The sequence below is a fragment of the Hyperolius riggenbachi genome, chromosome 5 (genome assembly GCF_040937935.1).
Source record: "Hyperolius riggenbachi isolate aHypRig1 chromosome 5, aHypRig1.pri, whole genome shotgun sequence".
NCBI classification, from domain to species: domain Eukaryota; kingdom Metazoa; phylum Chordata; class Amphibia; order Anura; family Hyperoliidae; genus Hyperolius; species Hyperolius riggenbachi.
Window position 1 is genome coordinate 101265904 of NC_090650.1, and position 19515 is coordinate 101285418.

Below are 19515 nucleotides of genomic sequence, written 5' to 3' on the forward strand. Positions count from 1 at the left end.
TAAAGGAGGCGGGACACTTTCACTGGCAGTCGGAATTCTCCCCCTTTCAGATGATTTTATTACTATGCTGTTGGCAGAGGACAATGACACAAATCTGTATAACATTCAGTGATTCAATCATTATAAACTATTGTTACAGATACTCTATATAGCTGATTTATTTCTGTCCTGGGGACTTCCCTCACTAAGGATCAAATAGCTTTATGAAGGGCTATAATTGCATTAGGTAGCTTTGTAAACACGGTCACCTCCAATTTAAAAATCTGTGGCGCCATATTTCCTGCTTATCTCTCCTTGGCTGCATACTAAGAAATTCCGGATTCACTTGTATCTGCACTGTTTGGATGCGTTTTAGGCAATATATGTCACAGCCCACAGCAGTACCCTAACACGGACCCTGCTAGCAGGGCCGTTTCTTGGGCAGTGCGGGCAGGGCGACTGCCCTGGGTGCAGACCAGCAAGTAGAAGAAGGGGGGTGCAGGCAGAAGGACATAACCGCTAGGGAGCTGGTGACGCGCGGTGCAGCCAAATGGAAGAAGAAAGATTACCAGCGCGATCAAGCTTTCTTGATTCCTTCTGGGTGCCCAGCGGCTGCCTGCATCAGACGTCAAGTTATCATCACGTCACCACCGCGTGATGATACCTGATGTCCTGTAGCGGTACTGCAGGCTGTCAGTGTGTGGCGCCCATGGAGGAGTCGGCTTGCTGGGGCTCTCTTCCCCTGTGTGTTTTCCTGGTCCCTGCTTCCTCCTGGATGAGCATTTGGTCACTAGTAAGTAGGCAGATCTACATGTGACCTGTGGCTGTGTGGCTGTCCCTAAAGAGTAAGCGTATGCGGGTCCGAGATAATTTTGTGGTGGCTTCAAAACGTCAAATGATTAATAGCAGAAACAAAATTTATAAATGGTTCAAAGCGGTGGACAAAGGCTTGAATAAGGACAAAAACTTTTTATATTGGTATGAAGCTGATGATATTTAATGCCAAAACTCTTTCTCAGCCTATAGAACTAAACTTGTGAACTCAGAATTTACGCTGCCTCTGTGATAGTCAAACTCCCAGGTCTGTGAGCATGGTGTAAACAAGGGGCCTCATTCACAAAGCGGTGATAACTCAGTTATCACGCCTAAAAGACTTTAGGCATGATAACCTTTGCACTAGCAAAGTTATCACCGCTTTGTGCTATAATTCGCGCAAAGTTTTGCGCACGCTAAGTCCCATAGGGTTTAATGGGCGTTGCGCGCGAAGCGCGGTGCGCCGCGCACAAAACTTTGTGCGTGGGAGTTCACGCGAATTCCTTCAGATCACGCCTAAACTAAGTTTAGGCGTGATAAAGGGCGTTTCACAGGCGTGCAAACACTTTGCACCGCTTTGTGAATCAGGCCCAAGGAGTCTTACCTCAGCTAACAACCTCCCACCCCATTTAGATGTTCTGTTTAACTTAAGGCATCTTAATGACATGTAATTATGCTTGAAAAAAATCTATGTATCCCCTTTTGATGTTGCATGTATAAGGATTAAGGCTGGGTGGGAGTCCTACTCCTGATGAGGCTGACACCATAGATCAGCGAAACATGTTGAGTTTATCTGCCTCTCCTGATGCTGTGCAAGTCATGGACTCACTCTAGTCCTACCAATAAGGCGTTGCTTCAGATCCATGTGACAAGGCTTTGAGTGCTCCTACAGATCCTAGGATGGGTAACTAATGTCTCTGCTCATGCAGTGCAATCTACATGTATATTTCTTCCTATGGATAAACTGTTTCTATTCCATATGCTGACTGCTCATTAACCTTCCAATGCTTGGATCAACACTATATGCTATGGCTGTTCAACTCTGCTGCCTGCTTCATGTTCACGTCTATGCATGGATACGCTGAAGTTTATTTGAACTATTCCTGCTTGGGCCATTTGTTTTCCACGCTTGCGATTCTGCAAGTGGGAATCCTAAGTGGACTCTATTGGGGACAGACACTTCTTTCCTGAGCTAGGAAGTTTAAGCAACACTTTTTTCTGAGTAGGATCCCATTGTGTATCTATTCCATTAGGGTCATTCAGACTTTGGTGAATGTGGAGACTGCAGCCCCAGTATCACCTCTTCCTTTTTCTTGCACAGCTTAATGGGCCTTTTTTATCTGAGTGTTATAGCTGTTAGTCTGATGTATGGTTTTAACTTTTATTATATTATTGTGTTAATAAAGCATTTTTCTAATTTCACATGATCCCATTTCCTTAGTGCTTCACATGCATGTATAAAGCTGTCTGTACCATCAACCTGCAAGCATACAGGATTTAAGCCCGACGAAGGCTGCAAAGCCGAAAGCTTGCTTATTCTTATTCTTTTTAGTTAGCCAATAAATGGTATCATCCTGATTTAAAACTTCTTGCTTTTACTGAGGCTAACACGGTACAATACCCTACTGCTACTTATAAGCAATAGGCTCACCATACACCAATGGTTCTGGATGGTGTAGTGGTTAAGGGCTCTGCCTCCGACACAGGAGACCAGGGTTCGAATCTCGGGCTCTGCCTGTTCAGTAAGCCAGAACCTATTCAGTAGACCTTAGGCAAGTCTCCCTAACAATGTTACTGCCTATAGAGCGCGTCCTAGTGGCTGCAGCTCTGGCGCTTTGAGTCCGCCAGGTGAAAAGCACGATTTAAATGTTATTTGTCTTGTCTGTCTTTTTATGCCATATCTCTACTTTAGGATACTGAGTTGAACAAGAGTAAACACTCCCATTTACCACTTCCACACAGGTGCTCACTCAGGTCAGGGCCCTTATCCAATTTTGACAGCTACAGGATATCAACCAACTACCTATATCAAGCCCGTCTCACCTTAAAAATGGGTCAAACTTAGCATACAAAGTAAGGGAGCACAGAGCATATACCAAAATATTAAACAATTTATTATCAATATCTGCATAGAAAAAAAACACTGACACAATGAAATTCTCACCCATAAAACCACTGTGGCTAGCTAAATGTGGCGCCTGTAACATGTATGAGATATATGCAGTCCTGGAGTGCATTCCTTGTAAAGACCAGCGCTGAGAATATAGACTATCTTCGAGTGTCAGTGTTTTTTTCTACGCAGATATTGATAATAAATTGTTTAATATTTTGGTCTATACTCTTGTCCAATTTATCTTATTTTCTAAGTTTTTTAGGAGATCATTTTTCATCTTCTGTTTAAAATAACTTTTCAGCACTCTGCAATTCCAAATGTAGCAATAAGTAGATAAAAAAAAAAAATACTGCCAAACTGGCTTAAAAGGCGTTTTATTGATTAGTTGTGAAAATATCACCTAGGAGAAAACATAGGGAAAAAAGGTGAACTGAATAAGAGCCCAGGGGCCGTATGCAATTCATTTTTTCTCTGAGTTTTCTCCTAGGTGATAGTTCACACCTTATCAATAAAATGCCCTTTAACCCCTTGAGGACCCTAGGCTTAAACCCCCTAGTGACCAGGCCATTTTTTACAAAAAAGGCCACTGCAGCTTTAAGGGCTCCCTGCAGGGCCACACAACTCAGCACACAAGAGATCCCTCCCTCGTTTTCTCCCCACCAACAGAGTTCTCTGTTGGTGGGGTCTGATCCCCGGTGGCATTTTTAGTTATTTTTTTCGTTTATTTATTATTTTTTTTCAAATAAATTTAACAATTTTTTTTAACATTTATTTTCCCCGCCCTCCCTCCCCCCCACCAGCCAATCATTGTGACTGGCTGCCATAGGCATCAGCCTATGACAGCCGTTCACTTCTGTGGGTCCCAGGGGGACAGCCGTGACACACGGTTGTCCCCAGTACAGCACTGCTATGGTCCGCAGCGCTGTACACAGTAAATAGGTGGTAGTTTCGTTGTGTAACAGTCTCCTAGCTGCGATCGCCATTCGCAGACTGCTGGCAGAGCGGAGCTCCGTAATTTATGCGGAGATGCGCGCGCATCGGCACGCGCGATCTCCTGCAAATCCCCGCCCCAGGATTTGATGCCAATTGGCGTTAGGCGGTCATGGGGCTGCCGCCACGGTCACGCCCATTGGCATGACACAGTCGTTAGGTAGTTAAACCACCAGCAAGCAAGAAACTTCTCAAAACAATTTTAGTAGTGGTTTATCACCTACCTTTGGATGCTTTTTCAGTTACAAAGTGCTGAAAGTTATTTTAAAGAGAGGATGAAAAATGATCTCTTAGGAGAAAGCTCAGGAGTTAAAGTAACAGTAATTGAATAAAGGACAAAAGTCTAAATATTTTTCCATCATCAGACTTTAGTATCCTTTTCTAAACGGTTTCCAGGAATGAATAGTTTTTTTTCCATATTTATGTGAAATTACATCTTGAAATTAAATCTTCAATGGAAGAAATGTGGGAGCTACCACTTTTTAGAAGGTACAATTTCCAAGGCTACTATCACTTGTGAGTCTCTGACCTGGAAGAGTCAAGCAGGGAACTTTAATCTTAAGCTGAATACTCACCACCCGACGGGTCCAGCGACGACCCCTTGACGACGAACATTCCACAATTCCTCTTCCTGCTCACGACGTTACACGATGGCACACAACCGGTGATAATGGGAAGTCAAACAATCGCGGCACTTTGTGTGTAGTGGTCGGGGATCTTAAACATCTGATCCGCGGTGACAGCCTTTATCGCACGCGTCACTAACCGTCATTAGCCTGATTCTGCCCCTGTACCCACGTCACGAGATTGTCACTCAAAAAAAAAATGTAAAAAAAAAAATAAAAATCACAGGTCGGAAAAATCATCAGGAAAATCACATGGTGGGTACACGCCTTTAAAAGTCTTAAATCCCATCCTACATCTATGTGCCTCACAAGCTAGACAGGATCACAAAGACAACTCCGAAGTTTCCATTTATAAAAACCAAAAACATTCCAGCATTGGAAGTCTTGTATTGGTGTCCTTACAGCATCCCTTTAACGTGTTCGCTGTGCGAGCTAGTGCAGTCTGTCACATATTATATTTATTGCATGAACCAATTAATTCTACTCTAATGAGAGCAAATTATAGAAACCAAGTTCAGTATCCAAAGCAAACTGGTTTCTGAGTCCTTGCACACAACACAGTATAAATTACTGGAAACACAAGCATACTCAAGAAAAATTTATAGCACAGAAATAGAAATTATTCGGAAGACAGAAACATGCCTCCTCCTTTATTGCTGGCATTCGGTGCTCTGTGCGGCAAACATTCGATAGCTTAGTAATGGATCTGACAGACACTGGGCTGCATACGTCCAGACCACATCATAAATTACCTTTTTCAACAGTGGCTAAGTGAAAACTCATGTTTTACTCTTCCCTTCTGTAGGAGCCAAAAGAAACAGTCATCTGCATTCTTGTGAATTCACTGATGAAGTCACATATTGGTACATGCTTTAACTGTTTGGGACCATCATCTCCAAATTGTTCCAGGTATTTGCCACATTAAAGGGCTCCATATAAATAAATATGTGTCTGACATTTCTAATGACAGAGCCATTACTGTACACTTTAGCAGATCTACTAAGCCATATGTCAAGAATACTTTGCTGTGTTCTGCTTTAAGACTTAAAGGACCACTATCATGAAAATCATACAATTTAGAGTACATGTAAACATATACAAATAAGAAGTACATTTCTCCCAGAGTAAAATGTGCTATAAACGACTTTTCTCCTATGTTGCTGTCACTTATAGTAAGTTGTAGAAATCTGACATAACTGACAGGTTTTGTACCAGCTCATCTCCTCATGGGAGGTTCTCAGGGTTTTCTTTAGTTTCAAAAGCACTTAGTGAATGGCGGTTGCTCCGTCCAACTGCCAAAACAGTGTACGGTGAGCAGGAAGGCTGGCTAGTATGGTTGTATAAATTCTTTTCAGGAAGTGTCTTAATAAACAATAAAGGCCATGCTGAGAATCCCCCATGAAGAGATGAACTGGTCCAAAACCTGCCAGTTTTGTCACATTTGTACTACCTACTGCAAGTGCTAGCAACATAGGAAAAAGGTAATTGATGGTTCATTTTACTCTGGAAGAAATGTACTTCTTATTTATATGCATTTACATGTACTTTAAATTTTACACTTTTTTGCGATAGTGGTCCTTCAAAGTGACCCTTTCACAATACCACACACAAATGAGAGATCAGTTTTGTGAAAGAAGGTGTGTTTTTATTTTGCCTGCACTTTTCATGTCCAACCAAATTGCTTATTTTCCCAGATAAGAGCCATAAACAGTGACAGGGCAGTTTGGCTATTTTGGTGCTCCAGGCAAAGCACCTTATGTCTCACTCCCTTCCCCCATCTTGAGAATGGGTAGATCATATCTGCATTAGTATTGTGGGCACCATTACTACATTGATTGTTTATGTACAGAAATTATTTTATTTATCAAAAACAAGTATGAAACATATACACAAATAAATACCAAGTCATATAATTGGCACTGACCATGCGCATGACATAATCATGATGTCATGCGCAGAGAGCTCCCGGCCATGGTTGCACACTGTAGGAAGCGTGTGCAGCTGGGCCTGATGCCCGACTCTGGCCATCCGGAAGATGCTGCCGGGGGCATTTAGCTAGGAAAGGATGGGGTCAGAGGAGAATGGGGTGAGCGGTGGCCATTAGGACAGCTCCCCGTACATGCCTGCTCCCCCCCATATCTCCTAATCTTTTCAGATCTGCTATCCTTTAAATAAAGTATTCTTGTGTAATAACCCTGACTGGTACTGTAAACATTTAGCCCGGATCTTTACAGATTCATTAGATTATTGTTCTGGAAATCCAGAGGAGTTACAAAATAATAAATCAATACAGACCAGCTTTATTAGCACCTCAATAGCACCTCCCATATCATTGTTATGCTGTTTAGGTCTCCTTTGTTAAGAGTCACTGAAGCAGAAAAAAAATTATGGATATAATGATTTGTAAGTGTAGTACAGCTAAGAAATAAAACATTAGGAGCAGAGACATAAGGCTAATATTGTTTCCAGTACAGGAGTTTAGGAAACTCCAGTTGTTAACTATGCAAAAGAGCCATTGAGCTCCACCACTGCAGAGAGCTCAGTCTTCTGCAGCTTATTATCTCAAGTGTCAGTCATTGTATTTTCTTTTTCTTTGCAGAAAAGGGTTCAAAAGTTCACTTACCCGCTCTGTAAAATCATTTAGAATGCTGAGTAGTGTGTAAACTGCAAATATTAGAGAATGATGCAATGTTATAAAAAAAACACCATATAACTGAAAATAAAAATATGAGAATAATTTATTTGCTACTAATGTTCTAGTATTTATGCCTACTACACAACCAATTTATTATATCACATTTTTTTTTTTGCTTCAGTGTCTCTTTAATCTAATTAGCAAACACCATTTAGTTGGTAAAATTACCACCCATTTCTTTCCTAATGGAACTAGCAGCTGGCATAGGAATTCAATAAAACATACTTTAGTACTAATAACAGCTGTGTGGCACCCCTTCCTGCATGTGTATCTCCAGACATCTGCCTTGTTTGTCTACGCCTAAAAAGAGCCCTGCATGAGAAAGACTGTTCGGTCTTACCTTTTAGTTCTGAAGGATTTTTGTGTGTGTAATTTTTATTCAATATTAACAGGAAACTGCAACTGAAGCATAAAACCATCACATTTCACAGCTTGAATCTAAAGCATAAAATAGCATGTGGCTAGTCTTTACATGGACACTTGACCCTGGGTAGTTGTTCTTGTTCCATTTTTAAGCCAACAGTGCAAAAACGACAAATGGCAGCAGAGCAAACATTACACGGAAACCAATGGTCATTCTATAATTTGCTTGCAAGGGCAAACGCAGAGACAACACACACTCACAATTGACTAACATCAAAAGTCAGACACTTAAAAAATACATTTAAAGGCTGACGGAAGACAAAAAAAGGAAACAGTGAGCTGGAAGGTTTTATCATCATTCTTCATATTTGTACATGTTTTTACGGTTCTGGACTCATTTTGACACTGGGTGTATTTAAAGATAAGCACTGCTTGTACTACTACACAGATATATGTATTTACTTTTAAGTGGACAATCATTTTTCAGTGCTTTAAACACAACCTAAAAGGAACTCAAGTCGAGTTTGGCGCTTCTTGGCCAAGGATACATCGTGTATACAGGTGTCCCCCAAGCGTGAAGATATAGCAACACCCAACTGCATTGCTTTGTACCCTGCCACTCTGTCACCCACTCCTCTGCCTCCTTCTCCTCCCCTTAGCAGCAGTACACATTGCTTGTCTGTTGCCAAGGGACATGTCTGTATAACACGGGAATGGAACTATTTCCCTAGGAATCACATGCCGATCCCTATGGATGACATTACTGCAAGTGTGTATGTACTCTAAGTATGGTAGAGGCTTAAGCAACACTAGCTGAAAGAGACCAAAAAGCCTCCTTACTAAAATGTTAAATTTGCTAAATGCTAAAATTCAGTAGTGATGCATTGTGGGACACCTCAGAGCTAGTGTTGGGCGAACAGTGTTCGTCACTGTTCGGGTTCTGCAGAACATCACCCTGTTCGGGTGATGTTCGAGTTCGGCCGAACACCTGGTGGTGTTCGGCCAAACTGTTCGCGTTCGCCCCGATGCCGGGGGGGGGGGGGGGGTCGGAAATTCCCCCCACCCCCTCCGCTAGCGCTCCCCCCTCTGCCCGCTTCCCCATACAAAAGTTTAAGGAAAGTACCGGTGGTAGTGGATGGCCTGGCAGTGGCACTGTGGAGTGAGGAGGAGGAGTCCGGAGAGTGACGCGTTGAGGGAGGCCGGGCAGCGGGCGGTTCAGTGGTAGTACCCTTGTGGTACTTCCACCCTTTCTCTGACCTCACGCCCGCTGCCCGGCCTCCCTCAACGCGTCACTCTCCGGACTCCTCCTCCTCACTCCACAGTGCCACTGCCAGGCCATCCACTACCACCGGTACTTTCCTTAAACTTTTGTATGGGGAAGCGGGCAGAGGGGGGAGTGCTAGCGGAGGGGGTGGGGGGAATTTCCGACCCCCCCCCCCCCCGCGATCGGGGCATGCTCCCCCCTTATGCCTGTGACCCTATAGGGCCCCCAAAAGCGGGATGTTCGGGGAGTTCGGCCCGAACATGCCGAACATTGCGGTCATGTTCGGCAAACTTTCCCGAACCCGAACATCCAGGTGTTCGCCCAACACTACTCAGAGCTCACTCCACTCCAACCTGAATTATTGCAAATACCTTCTGTTTTAAGAAGGCAAAGTTCTGTTTTGCATAGCATTTTAGTAAGGAGGCTTTCCTCCCTAGCGTTATGATTATGCGCAAGCGCACGGCTGCGCATGGTTTTTTAAACCTAATTTTTTTTAATCATGTAGCTAGCCTAGTGCTAGCTGCATGATACCCCCCTCCCAGCCGAATCCCACCCACCCTTCCGATCGCCGCCGGCGATGTGGAAAACTGGGATATTGCCCAGGACCCCAAAGTTTCTCAGCTTAAGCTGAGCCGCCATGGGGTTCTGAACATGCAGCACTCACTGATTAGTGCACTACAGAGCGCACCATCACCTCTCCGACCTGGGCATCTCCTCCTTCCTTCCTCAAGGCGTACTTCAGTAATTTTCAATAATGTTAAATAACAAAAAAATACCTACACGAGTCCTACATTTATGCCAATTTTATATACAGTAAAACCCCCATTATCCGGCACCAGCTGGCTGATTGGTTTGGCTGATGCCAGAGAAGTGTAGTTTCTGTCGCTTGAGAGTCAATGTTAAAAATAGGCCTTGCTAAAAAAAAAACTGTACTACGGTGTACCCTAAACTATATACTTGCCATAAACTCTGTATTAATGTTGAAATACAGTAATTAAAAACAAATTAAAGGAAATCTCTAACAAAAAAAAGAGCCCCTGGGGGTACTTCGCTCGGAAGGGGGAATCCTCTGGCTCCTAATGAGGCTTTCCCTTCAACCCCTGGAATCCAGAGATGGCAGCCCCCCACAAAAATCAGTAGACAAGTTTGTAAGCGGTGGTGCAGATGCAGTAGCAGCTGCAAAATTTACCTTCCACACATCTCCCAGAGGGTGAAGATGATGAGGGAAGCCTCATCGGATCCAGAGGCCTGCCCGCCCCCCCTCCCCCCCCATGGTAAGTACCCCCCAGGGGCTGTTTTTTTTTTTACAGATTCTCTTTAAGACAATAGACGGACTTAACTAAAAGTTTATTACTGTAAAAGAAGTGTAAAAGTAGATTTATGCATCCTGTAAGCACAAGATTCTTTTCTGGTTGCTTGAGACTTGAGATTGGTTCTAGACAACGGGTTTTACTGTATTTTTAATGGTGGTTTCCTAATACGCCTGGAATATCACCTAAAACATATTTCTTTATTGGATTTTATTTCTGAGCAGTTTTACTCATTCTGTTATTACAAACTGACGGAAGCTGTCAGGAAATCAGCCAATCCTAGAGCAGATGCCTTCTCATAATGTCACGACACGCTCTCCAGGTTCCACAATCCACCCCTGGCTTCATACACTGCTTCTATTTATTGAAGCACACAGTAGTGCACCCCATGCTGGCAGTGACGCTGGGGCATATAACATTTTCCTTATTACGCTGTGTAAACTGATAAACGTGTTTAGTGAGGGTCTCACCGTGAAACTGCACACATTAGCCAGTACTGCTTGGGGTCCTCCTAAGATTTGTAACGCTTGATTAACAATTTCTACATTCTAATCATTCTGCAGGAAAGTAAATGTTTATCCTGCAATAAAAAAAGTCATTATATATTGCCCTTGGAGCATAAAAACGCTGCCAGGACCCCAAATGAGTGGGACTTGCAGTGATGCTTTCAAGGCTAAAAGATGAATTTATGACGTCCATAGTAAGATATGGTGAGGCGAGACTGCAGTGCAGTGTCTCCGGGCAATGATGTGGGATAAGACTTTCCGATCCTTAGGGCTTAGCATGTCTGGTGCAGGCTGGTTCAATTATTCCACTCACACCACTAGCTATAGACTTGGATGGGGCACTGCAAGGTGGTTCGACTTATTAAAGGTGTGCCTGAAAGAAAATTGGCTTATGATAGATTGCTGCTCACAAACGTTAAATAAAGTTGCAGGGAAACCATCAAGCTTCTTTGCCTGGAAGTCAAATCTTTTTAATAAAAAAAAATATGACGACAAAGTTAAACCGCTGATAGAGGACCTTTAAGGCAGACATGAAGGATATCATACCAATATTCCTGTCAGAATTTTATTTTGGCACAGAACAGATTGAGCTAAATGGACAAGACACAAGACAGTACAAAGACAGGCTGCTAAGTACATGAGCAAGTTCTGATTGCTCAGTTGTTGCCTGGCAACAGTCTCCACGTCAGAGGAGAAGTTAGAGCTAAGAGTAACTGTAACCAAGGATTGAACTTCATCCCAATCAGTTGCGAGAAATCTTTATCTTTTCTCAAACAGATTATCAGGGGGGGGGGGGGGGGGGGGCTATGTGGCTGATATTGTGGTGACACCCCTCCCACAGTGTGCAATGGCCCTGCCACGATACCGGTCTGTGAACCTCGTTGCATTGTGGGAAATAACATCTGTTTAAAACTGATAGGCAAGCAGTATCCCCCTCTCTCTCTCTCTCTCTATATATATATATATATACTTACACAACCATTTAGCCTATCACATTGTTAGTGGGCGTGTTTATAAATATTAGAAGTTGGTGCTGTCCGTTTTGTTTCATGTCTGCCAGCAATAAAGATGATGACTGGTAGATTTACGGTGGATCAAGCAATATGAGCAAATTACATGGCAAGTGTCAATCATTTCTTGATCTATCTTCTATTTTTTTTACTTTTCACTTTGTGATATATTGATTTATTGTTCCCCCTACTACTATCTTTTGGTAAAGTCACTCTTTAGGGACTGTACACGTGGCGATGATGTCACCCTTAAATAAGGTGAAGCATACACAAGCAGTTATGGGTTATCTACATGTGAAAAAAATGTGTTAAAGAGTAACTCCACTTAAGTACAAAAATCATTATAACATATACCAACAATACAAAATACATTTTATATTAAAAAATTACTAAACATTATCTTTCAATTTTTGTGCAGCACTATCACTTTCTAGTAAAATTAATGGAAACCATGGCATCAATATATGGTTCAGTATATAAGACTTCCCAGAATTCTGCTCCCTCTCTTTGTGCCATTGGTTCAGAAATCTGCACAAAACAGGAAGTAAAATTTTATGCATCCCTTTGCCCCCTCTACAACCTCTAATTTTACTAAAATGACACATTCATTAATCAGGGAGTAGGAATAAAACCTATATGTGGGTGTGTTGGGATTGTGGAGTAATCACTCTCATAAGGCAGCTACTGTACTAAAAATGCAGAGCTCCAGACCAGTCACAAGTATATCTGTGTGGTACAGTTTGTTAAAATACTTGAAATGTATATAGAGAGGAACAATCACAAGGATTATTTTACGTTCTTCCTTAGGTAAAGTGTATATACACTTAGTACCCAGTGTGTGCAGAGCACTAATACCTCCTTACCTGTGGGGGTGCTGCTGCGGAATGATGATGAGGGAGTAATGGGTGGGGTGACGGGTGGGGTGAGGCTGCCGCTGCCATGACGTGGTGGTGTGGATACATTTCCTCGGGACACAGAGCTTGACAGTGTCAGTGAGAGCTTGGGCTGGATTTTCTTCTTTAAGGTTTCTTGTTCACGTCGAGCTGCATCGGTCATGAATCTATAATGCCAGAGTAATACAATCAGTAAATAAGCAGAGGATATGGTGCTTAATACAGGACATACATTCATTGTTGGTTCTGAGTTAAAGGTAAAGGAGCAAAGAAAGAAATCCAACGAGCTTGACTTCAAACTCCACCTCCAACCAAAACTTCTGTCACTGAGGATAATCTTCTTCACTTCCTGCCCAGATGGGAAGAGTGAAAATTACATATAGTATTTTGGTAAGCTGACCACAATTTTTCATTCAAGTCAGCCAAATACATACCTAAAGGAAACCCGAACTAAAAGTAACACAGAAGCTGCTATATTTATTCCTGTTTAAAAATGTCTGCTGTTCTGATCTTGTGGCTTCAGCACAGGATTCAGTCACACACCTGCAGCAATTATTTAACTATTGAAGTGGGAGTGAAGTCGGAACATCAGATCTACATATTCGTTGCAGATCTCGGACCCCCAAACTATTTGTGGCAGGCAATCAATATAAAAGGCAATCAAAGCAAAAGAAATGTCAAAGGATTTGTGGGAAAAGGTAGTTGAACTCTCTAAAACAGGAAAGTGGTATAAGAAAATATGCAAGGAACTGAGAATGCCAATCAGCAGTGCTCAAACTCTAATTAAGAAGTGGAAAATCATGGGTTCTGTTGAAACCAAACCACAGTCAGGTAGACAAACATAAATGTCAGCAAAAACTGCCCCAAAAAAAAAACAGTTTTGAATGCAAGGAATAACCCATAAATAACTTCAAGTAAAGTACAGGACTCTGGAAAAAATGGTTAAGAAATCATAAATTCTGCCAGGGTATGTAAATAAGTGCACAACTCTATACCTGCATATTTGTATGTAGTGCCCTTCCAGTGATGCTAAGCCCAGACTGTTTAGCTATGCGGAATTCTCATCCCAGAATATTCTATGAAACTAGGTGTCGTTACTGCTGATTTCTACTGGCCCTCAGTGCATAAAACATTGCATTTTCATTTTCACAAGCCCTAATTAAAACAACTGCACTACCTTAATATCATAATTTATCACTTCGACTAAAGGTGGCCACACACACCATACAATTTTATAAATATCTGTTCAATTCAAGAATTGCAATCAATTTTTCTAACTGATTGTAACATTTCAAAAATATGACCAATGTACCACACACACATGTTCAATTTTTCCCCAATTATGATAAAAAATTGTTGGGAACTCTGAGAAAATTGCTAGGGTGTGTATATTAATAAACTGACAATCTAACACACACCATACAATCTTTAGAGAAATTGAAGAAAAAATTCCAACATTCCGGATCGATAAAAATCGGAAAAAAAAACAAATGGGAAATTGGATCAGATTTTTAAGTCGAATGAAAATAAAAGCTTTCGATTTTTTCGGGAGATCTGCTAATATTTATCGAATTGCCGTAAATCGGATGATTTTATTGTATCGTGTGTGGCCACCTTAAGAGTTTGGTGTTAAAATTATAAATTGCACATCTTTCATCACAATAATCGCTTATATTGGTTATTTTTGTCAAATAACTACTTATTATGCATACTAACATATTCATGGAATCTACAGTAAGGCCTGGTGCACACCAAAAACCGCTAGCAGATCCGCAAAATGCTAGCAGATTTTGAAACGCTTTTTCTTCTTTTTCTGTAGCGTTTCACCTAGCATTTTGCGGTTTTGTGAAGCGGTTTTGGTGTAGTAGATTTCAAGTATTGTTACAGTAAAGCTGTTACTGAACAGCTACTGTAACAAAAACCGCCTGGCAAACCGCTCTGAAGTGCCGTTTTTCAGAGCGGTTTGCGTTTTTCCTATACTTAACATTGAGGCAGAAACGCATCCGCAATCCAAAATCTGCAGCAGCCCGAGAGTATGCGTTTCTGCAAAACGCCCCCCGCTCTGGTGTGCACCAGCCCATTGAGATACATTACCCAAGCGGATCCGCACCCGCAAGCGGATCGCAAACCGCAGCCGAACCGCTCTAGTGTGCACTAGGCCTAATATGCACTTTTTTCCTGCTTTGTAGAAAGGTCCGATAACTTGAATTCCAGCTAAATTTGTATTTTGCAAACACAGGGCTTTTCTAATTATATAGCTGAATGAGTGTAATCTTCTTTTATGGAATCTGAAAAAGGCACCATTGATTTTAGGCTATAAAATCCATCCATACGTAATAAAAACATATATATTTTATACCGTACTGCTTTAGACAAATGTAATAAAGCATTTTAGAAACAAAAATCATCAAAGATCTCTTTTGAATTCCCAATATACATATACACAATAAATGTTTTCATATTTCTATTAAAATTTACCATATCACAAGTGTATGCAGTAGTGTTAAAAATGCATTACACAGGTTTACTTGACTGACTACAAAACCAGGACGCAGTTATACAGTACATTAACTTCACATACATTTCAGATTTTCTGTGCTGAACCTGAGGAAAATATGATATGTATTCTTTCAAAAACTTGCTTTGCCAATGTGTTGGGATAGTTCAGGGTTAAAGGTAGGTTAGGTTTGAGGATTAGGGCCTGTTTACACATAAGGCAATGTGGTAGGCCTGAAATACCCACTCTTCACCACTTCTTGGACTTCCCTTTTAAAGTGAACCAGAGATGAAGCACCGTCATGTATTTTACCATATAGATTATTATTATTATTATTTAGTATTTATATAGCGCCGACATATTACGCAGCGCTGTACAGTGTATATATATATCTTGTCACTAACTGTCCCTCAAAGGAGCTCACAATCTAATCCCTACTATTGCCATATGTCTATATTATGTAGTGTAAGTACTGTAGTCTAGGGCCAATTTTTAGAGGTAGCCAATTAACTTATCTGTATGTTTTTTGGAATGTGGGAGGAAACCGGAGTGCCCGGAGGAAACCCACGCAGACACGGAGAGAACACACAAACTCTTTGCAGATAGTGCCCTGGCTGGGATTCGAACCAGGGACCCAGCGCTGCAAGGCGAGAGAGCTAACCACTACGCCACCGTGCTGCCCTCTATAGATCAGTGGGAACATTAGCGGAAAAACACCTACCCTGCTCTCTGTTTCATTCTTCACTGCTCAGCCCGCTTCTTACCAGCCCTGATAACAGGCAGATTTAGCAGAGAAGAATGAAACAGAGAGCAGGGTAGGTGTTTTCCATAATGTTCCCACTGATCTATATAGTAAAATACATGACGGTGCTTTGTCTCTGGTTCACTTTAAAGGGAGAGGGATAAGGAGGCTGACATGTTTATTTCCTTATAGATAATGCACATTGCCTGGCTGTCCTGCTAATCCACTGTCTCTAATACTTGACCCTGACCAAGCATGCAGATCAGTTGTCTATGACAAATATGACAAGAGTAGATGCATGCTTATTTTATTTTGCAGGGCCGGATTTCAGGAAAGGCCATAAAGGCCTGGTCCTTGGGCAGCTGCAGCCAAAGGGGGCACCTGAAAATGAAAGAGAGGTTGCTACATATGAAAGTAAGGCTGAAAATGGGGAGCAACACATGAAAAAGAGAAATTGATGCTCAAGGGAACTTTTAATGAAAGTGGAGCTAAACCCAGGACTACGTCTCTCTCTGCTATGAAAGACAAGCAACAGCATAATATCCTTTACAGAAAAACATTTCTTAGTTACTGCTTTCAGAGCTCCTCGGAGATGCTGCAGTTGTAGTTACTTCCTGCTTTCTTGGAAGCACCTACAGGGTTAACCTCCCATATTTACATATAGCCTGTCTGAATCGGCACACCGCAGCACCGATCAGACAGAGGTGACATATATTATTTGCATAATCCTACATCAACTTGGAATTATTTGCATCTCATTGACCATGCCTACAGGACATCACAGCTGACCAGCTCCCATTTAGACTAACAAAAAATTGTGAATTAACATACACAGAACGCACATCCATGCTGCTACAAATCCGTAACCAAAACAATATAGTTCTAATAGCTATAGGGATTTAGATACAGTGGGTTGCAAAAGTATTCGGCTCCCTTGAAGTTTTCCACATTTTGTCATATTACTGCCACAAACATGAATCAATCTGATTGGAATTACACATGAAAGACCAACACAAAGTGGTGTACATGTGAGAAGTGGATGAGTCCAAACATTTTTTTACAAATAAATAACTGCAAAGTGGGGTGTGCGTAATTATTCAGCCCCTCTGAGTCAATACTTTGTAGAACCACCTTTTGCTGCAATTACAGCTGCCAGTCTGGAAGGTGAACCTCCGCCCCAGTCTCAAGTCTTTTGCAGTCTCCAAGAGGTTTTCTTCCAAGTTTGCCCTGTATTTGGCTCCATCCATCTTCCCATCAACTCTGACCAGCATCCCTGTCCCTGCTGAAGAGATGCACCCCCCGAGCATGATGCTGCCACCACCATATTTTACAGTGGGGATGGTGTGTTCAGAGTGATGTGCAGTGTTCGTTTTCCGCCACACATAGCGTTTTGCATTGTGGCCAAAAAGTTCCGTTTTGCTCTCATCTGACCAGAGCACCTTCTTCCACATGGTTGCTGTGTCCCCCACATGGCTTGTGGCAAACTGCAAATGGGACTTCTTATGCTTTCTGTTAACAATGCCTTTCTTCTTGCCACTCTTCCAACTTTGTACAGTGCATGACCAATAGTTGTCCTATGGACAGAGTCAACCACCTGAGCTGTAGATCTCTGCAGCTCGTCCAGAGTCACCATGGGCCTCTTAACTGCATTTCTGATCAGCGCTCTCCTTGTTCGGCCTGTGAGTTTAGGTGGATGGCCTTGTCTTGGTAGGTTTACAGTTGTGCCATACTCCTTCCATTTCTGAATGATCGCTTGAACAGTGCTCCGTGGGATGTTCAAGGCTTTGGAAATCTTTTTGTAGCCTAAGCCTGCTTTAAATTTCTCAATAACTTGATCCCTGACCTGTATTGTGTGTTCTCTGGACTTCACGGTGTTGTTGCTCCCAATATTCTCTTAGACAACCTCTGAGGCCCTCACAGAGCAGCTGTATTTGTACTGACATTAGATTACACACAGGTGCACTCTATTTAGTCATTAGCACTCATCAGGCAATGTCTATAGGCAACTGACTGCACTCAGATCAAAGGGGCTGAATAATTATGCACACACCACTTTGCAGTTATTTATTTGTAAAAAATGTTTGGAATCATGTATGATTTTCGTTCTACTTCTCATGTGTACACCACTTTGTGTTGGTCTTTCATGTGGAATTCCAATAACATTGATTCATGTTTGTGGCAGTAATATGACAAAATGTGGAAAACTTCAAGGGGGCCGAATACTTTTGCAACCCACTGTAAGTGGTACAGAAAACTGCTGCATGCCATCCAGAATGGCACCAGCATGTGATTTGGACAGCAAGCTATTGTCTGGATAGGCAGCATTTCCCCCATCTGCAGGAAAACCCTGCATATTCTGATTCAGTGTAAACAAGCCCCTAACTACTTTCGCCGTAGCTAGTACGTCCAGGAGGCCATGTGCGCGTGCTCCCGGCCCACGGTTCTTTAGCCAGGCAATCAGTGAATCGGGCTATGGTGCCCGATCACTGATTCCTCTCCCCCGCAGAAAAAGCGACAGCTTCTCTCGGAAGCTTCGCTTTTTCTGGCTCTAGCGTCCCCATGCGTCCCGCTAAGCGTACGTGTTACGCTTAGAGTGACGTCATGTAAACAAACTCATGGCTGCCATCTTGTGGCCAAAAAGTAAAACTACAACCAAATGTAAAAAAAAAATAAAAATCGACACATATTTACTGAAAAAAATTACTGTTTACATCCCACCCTCCCAAAAATACACAAATAAAATGTTTAATATAAAAAAAAACAAAAAACATTACAATTAAAAAAACAAAAACATGTAAATATTTACCTAAGGGTCTAAACGTTTTAAATATCAATGTAAAGATTAAATATTTCTATTTTTTTTATTTTAAACTTGTAAATAGTGATGGATGCAAACAGGAAAAAATGCACCTTTATTTCCAAATAAAATATTGTTGCCATACATTGTGATAGGGACATAATTTAAACGGTGTATTAACCGGGACAAATGGGCAAATACAATACGTGAGTTTTAATTAAGGAGGCATGTATTATTTGAAAACTATAATGGCTGAAAACTGAGAAATAATGAATTTTTTCAGTTTTTTTCTTATTCTTCCTGTTAAAATGCATTTACAGTAAAGTGGCTCTTAGCAAAATGTACCACCCAAAGAAAGTCTAATTAGTGGCGGAAAAAACAAGATATTGATCAGTTAATTGTGATAAGTAGTGATAAAGTTATAGGCTAATGAATGGGAGGTGAACATTGCTCAGATGCATAAAGTGAAAACGACTGAAGGCTGAAGTAGTTAAAGTGGATCCGAAGTGAACTTTTACTCATTGCATAATTGCGTTCCTTTCCTATTGTTTATAGGGCATTCCTCAAGCCAAATACTTTTTTGTTTTTGTTTTAATACTCTAATTCCCTATAAACTAAATAAACCACGCCCACAGGTTTTCAGAGAGCCTTGGCAGTAGCAAGGGCTCATGGGAGCTCAGTCTGGGCAGGGGGAGGAGGAGGTGTTACTAGCCATTGATTTCAGAGGCAAAGGGGAGGAGGGAGGAGGGGGGATTCGTTTTTTTCACAGGCTGAGTGCTCAAGATACAGATAAGCCTGCCTCTGTGTAATGTTTACAAACAACTTGGCTGCTGTCATTGTATCACAAGAAGAAATAATAATTTTCTATTAAAGCTGTTGGCAGCTCTTCCCGGTGGTGTCTGCTGAGGACAGAGAAT

General features: G+C 41.8%; 1 protein-coding gene across 4 annotated transcripts in view; it reads right to left on the bottom strand.

Annotated features, from left to right (window-relative positions):
• JAZF1 (JAZF zinc finger 1) overlaps positions 1 to 19515 on the bottom strand; it is a 417486-nt gene that overhangs the window by 75653 nt on the left and 322318 nt on the right. For all 4 annotated transcript variants that reach the window (XM_068236061.1, XM_068236062.1, XM_068236063.1 and 1 more), the window contains one exon: positions 12533 to 12729. In XM_068236061.1, coding sequence (XP_068092162.1) covers positions 12533 to 12729 — 197 coding nt within the window. The remainder of the gene's footprint in view (positions 1 to 12532; positions 12730 to 19515) is intronic.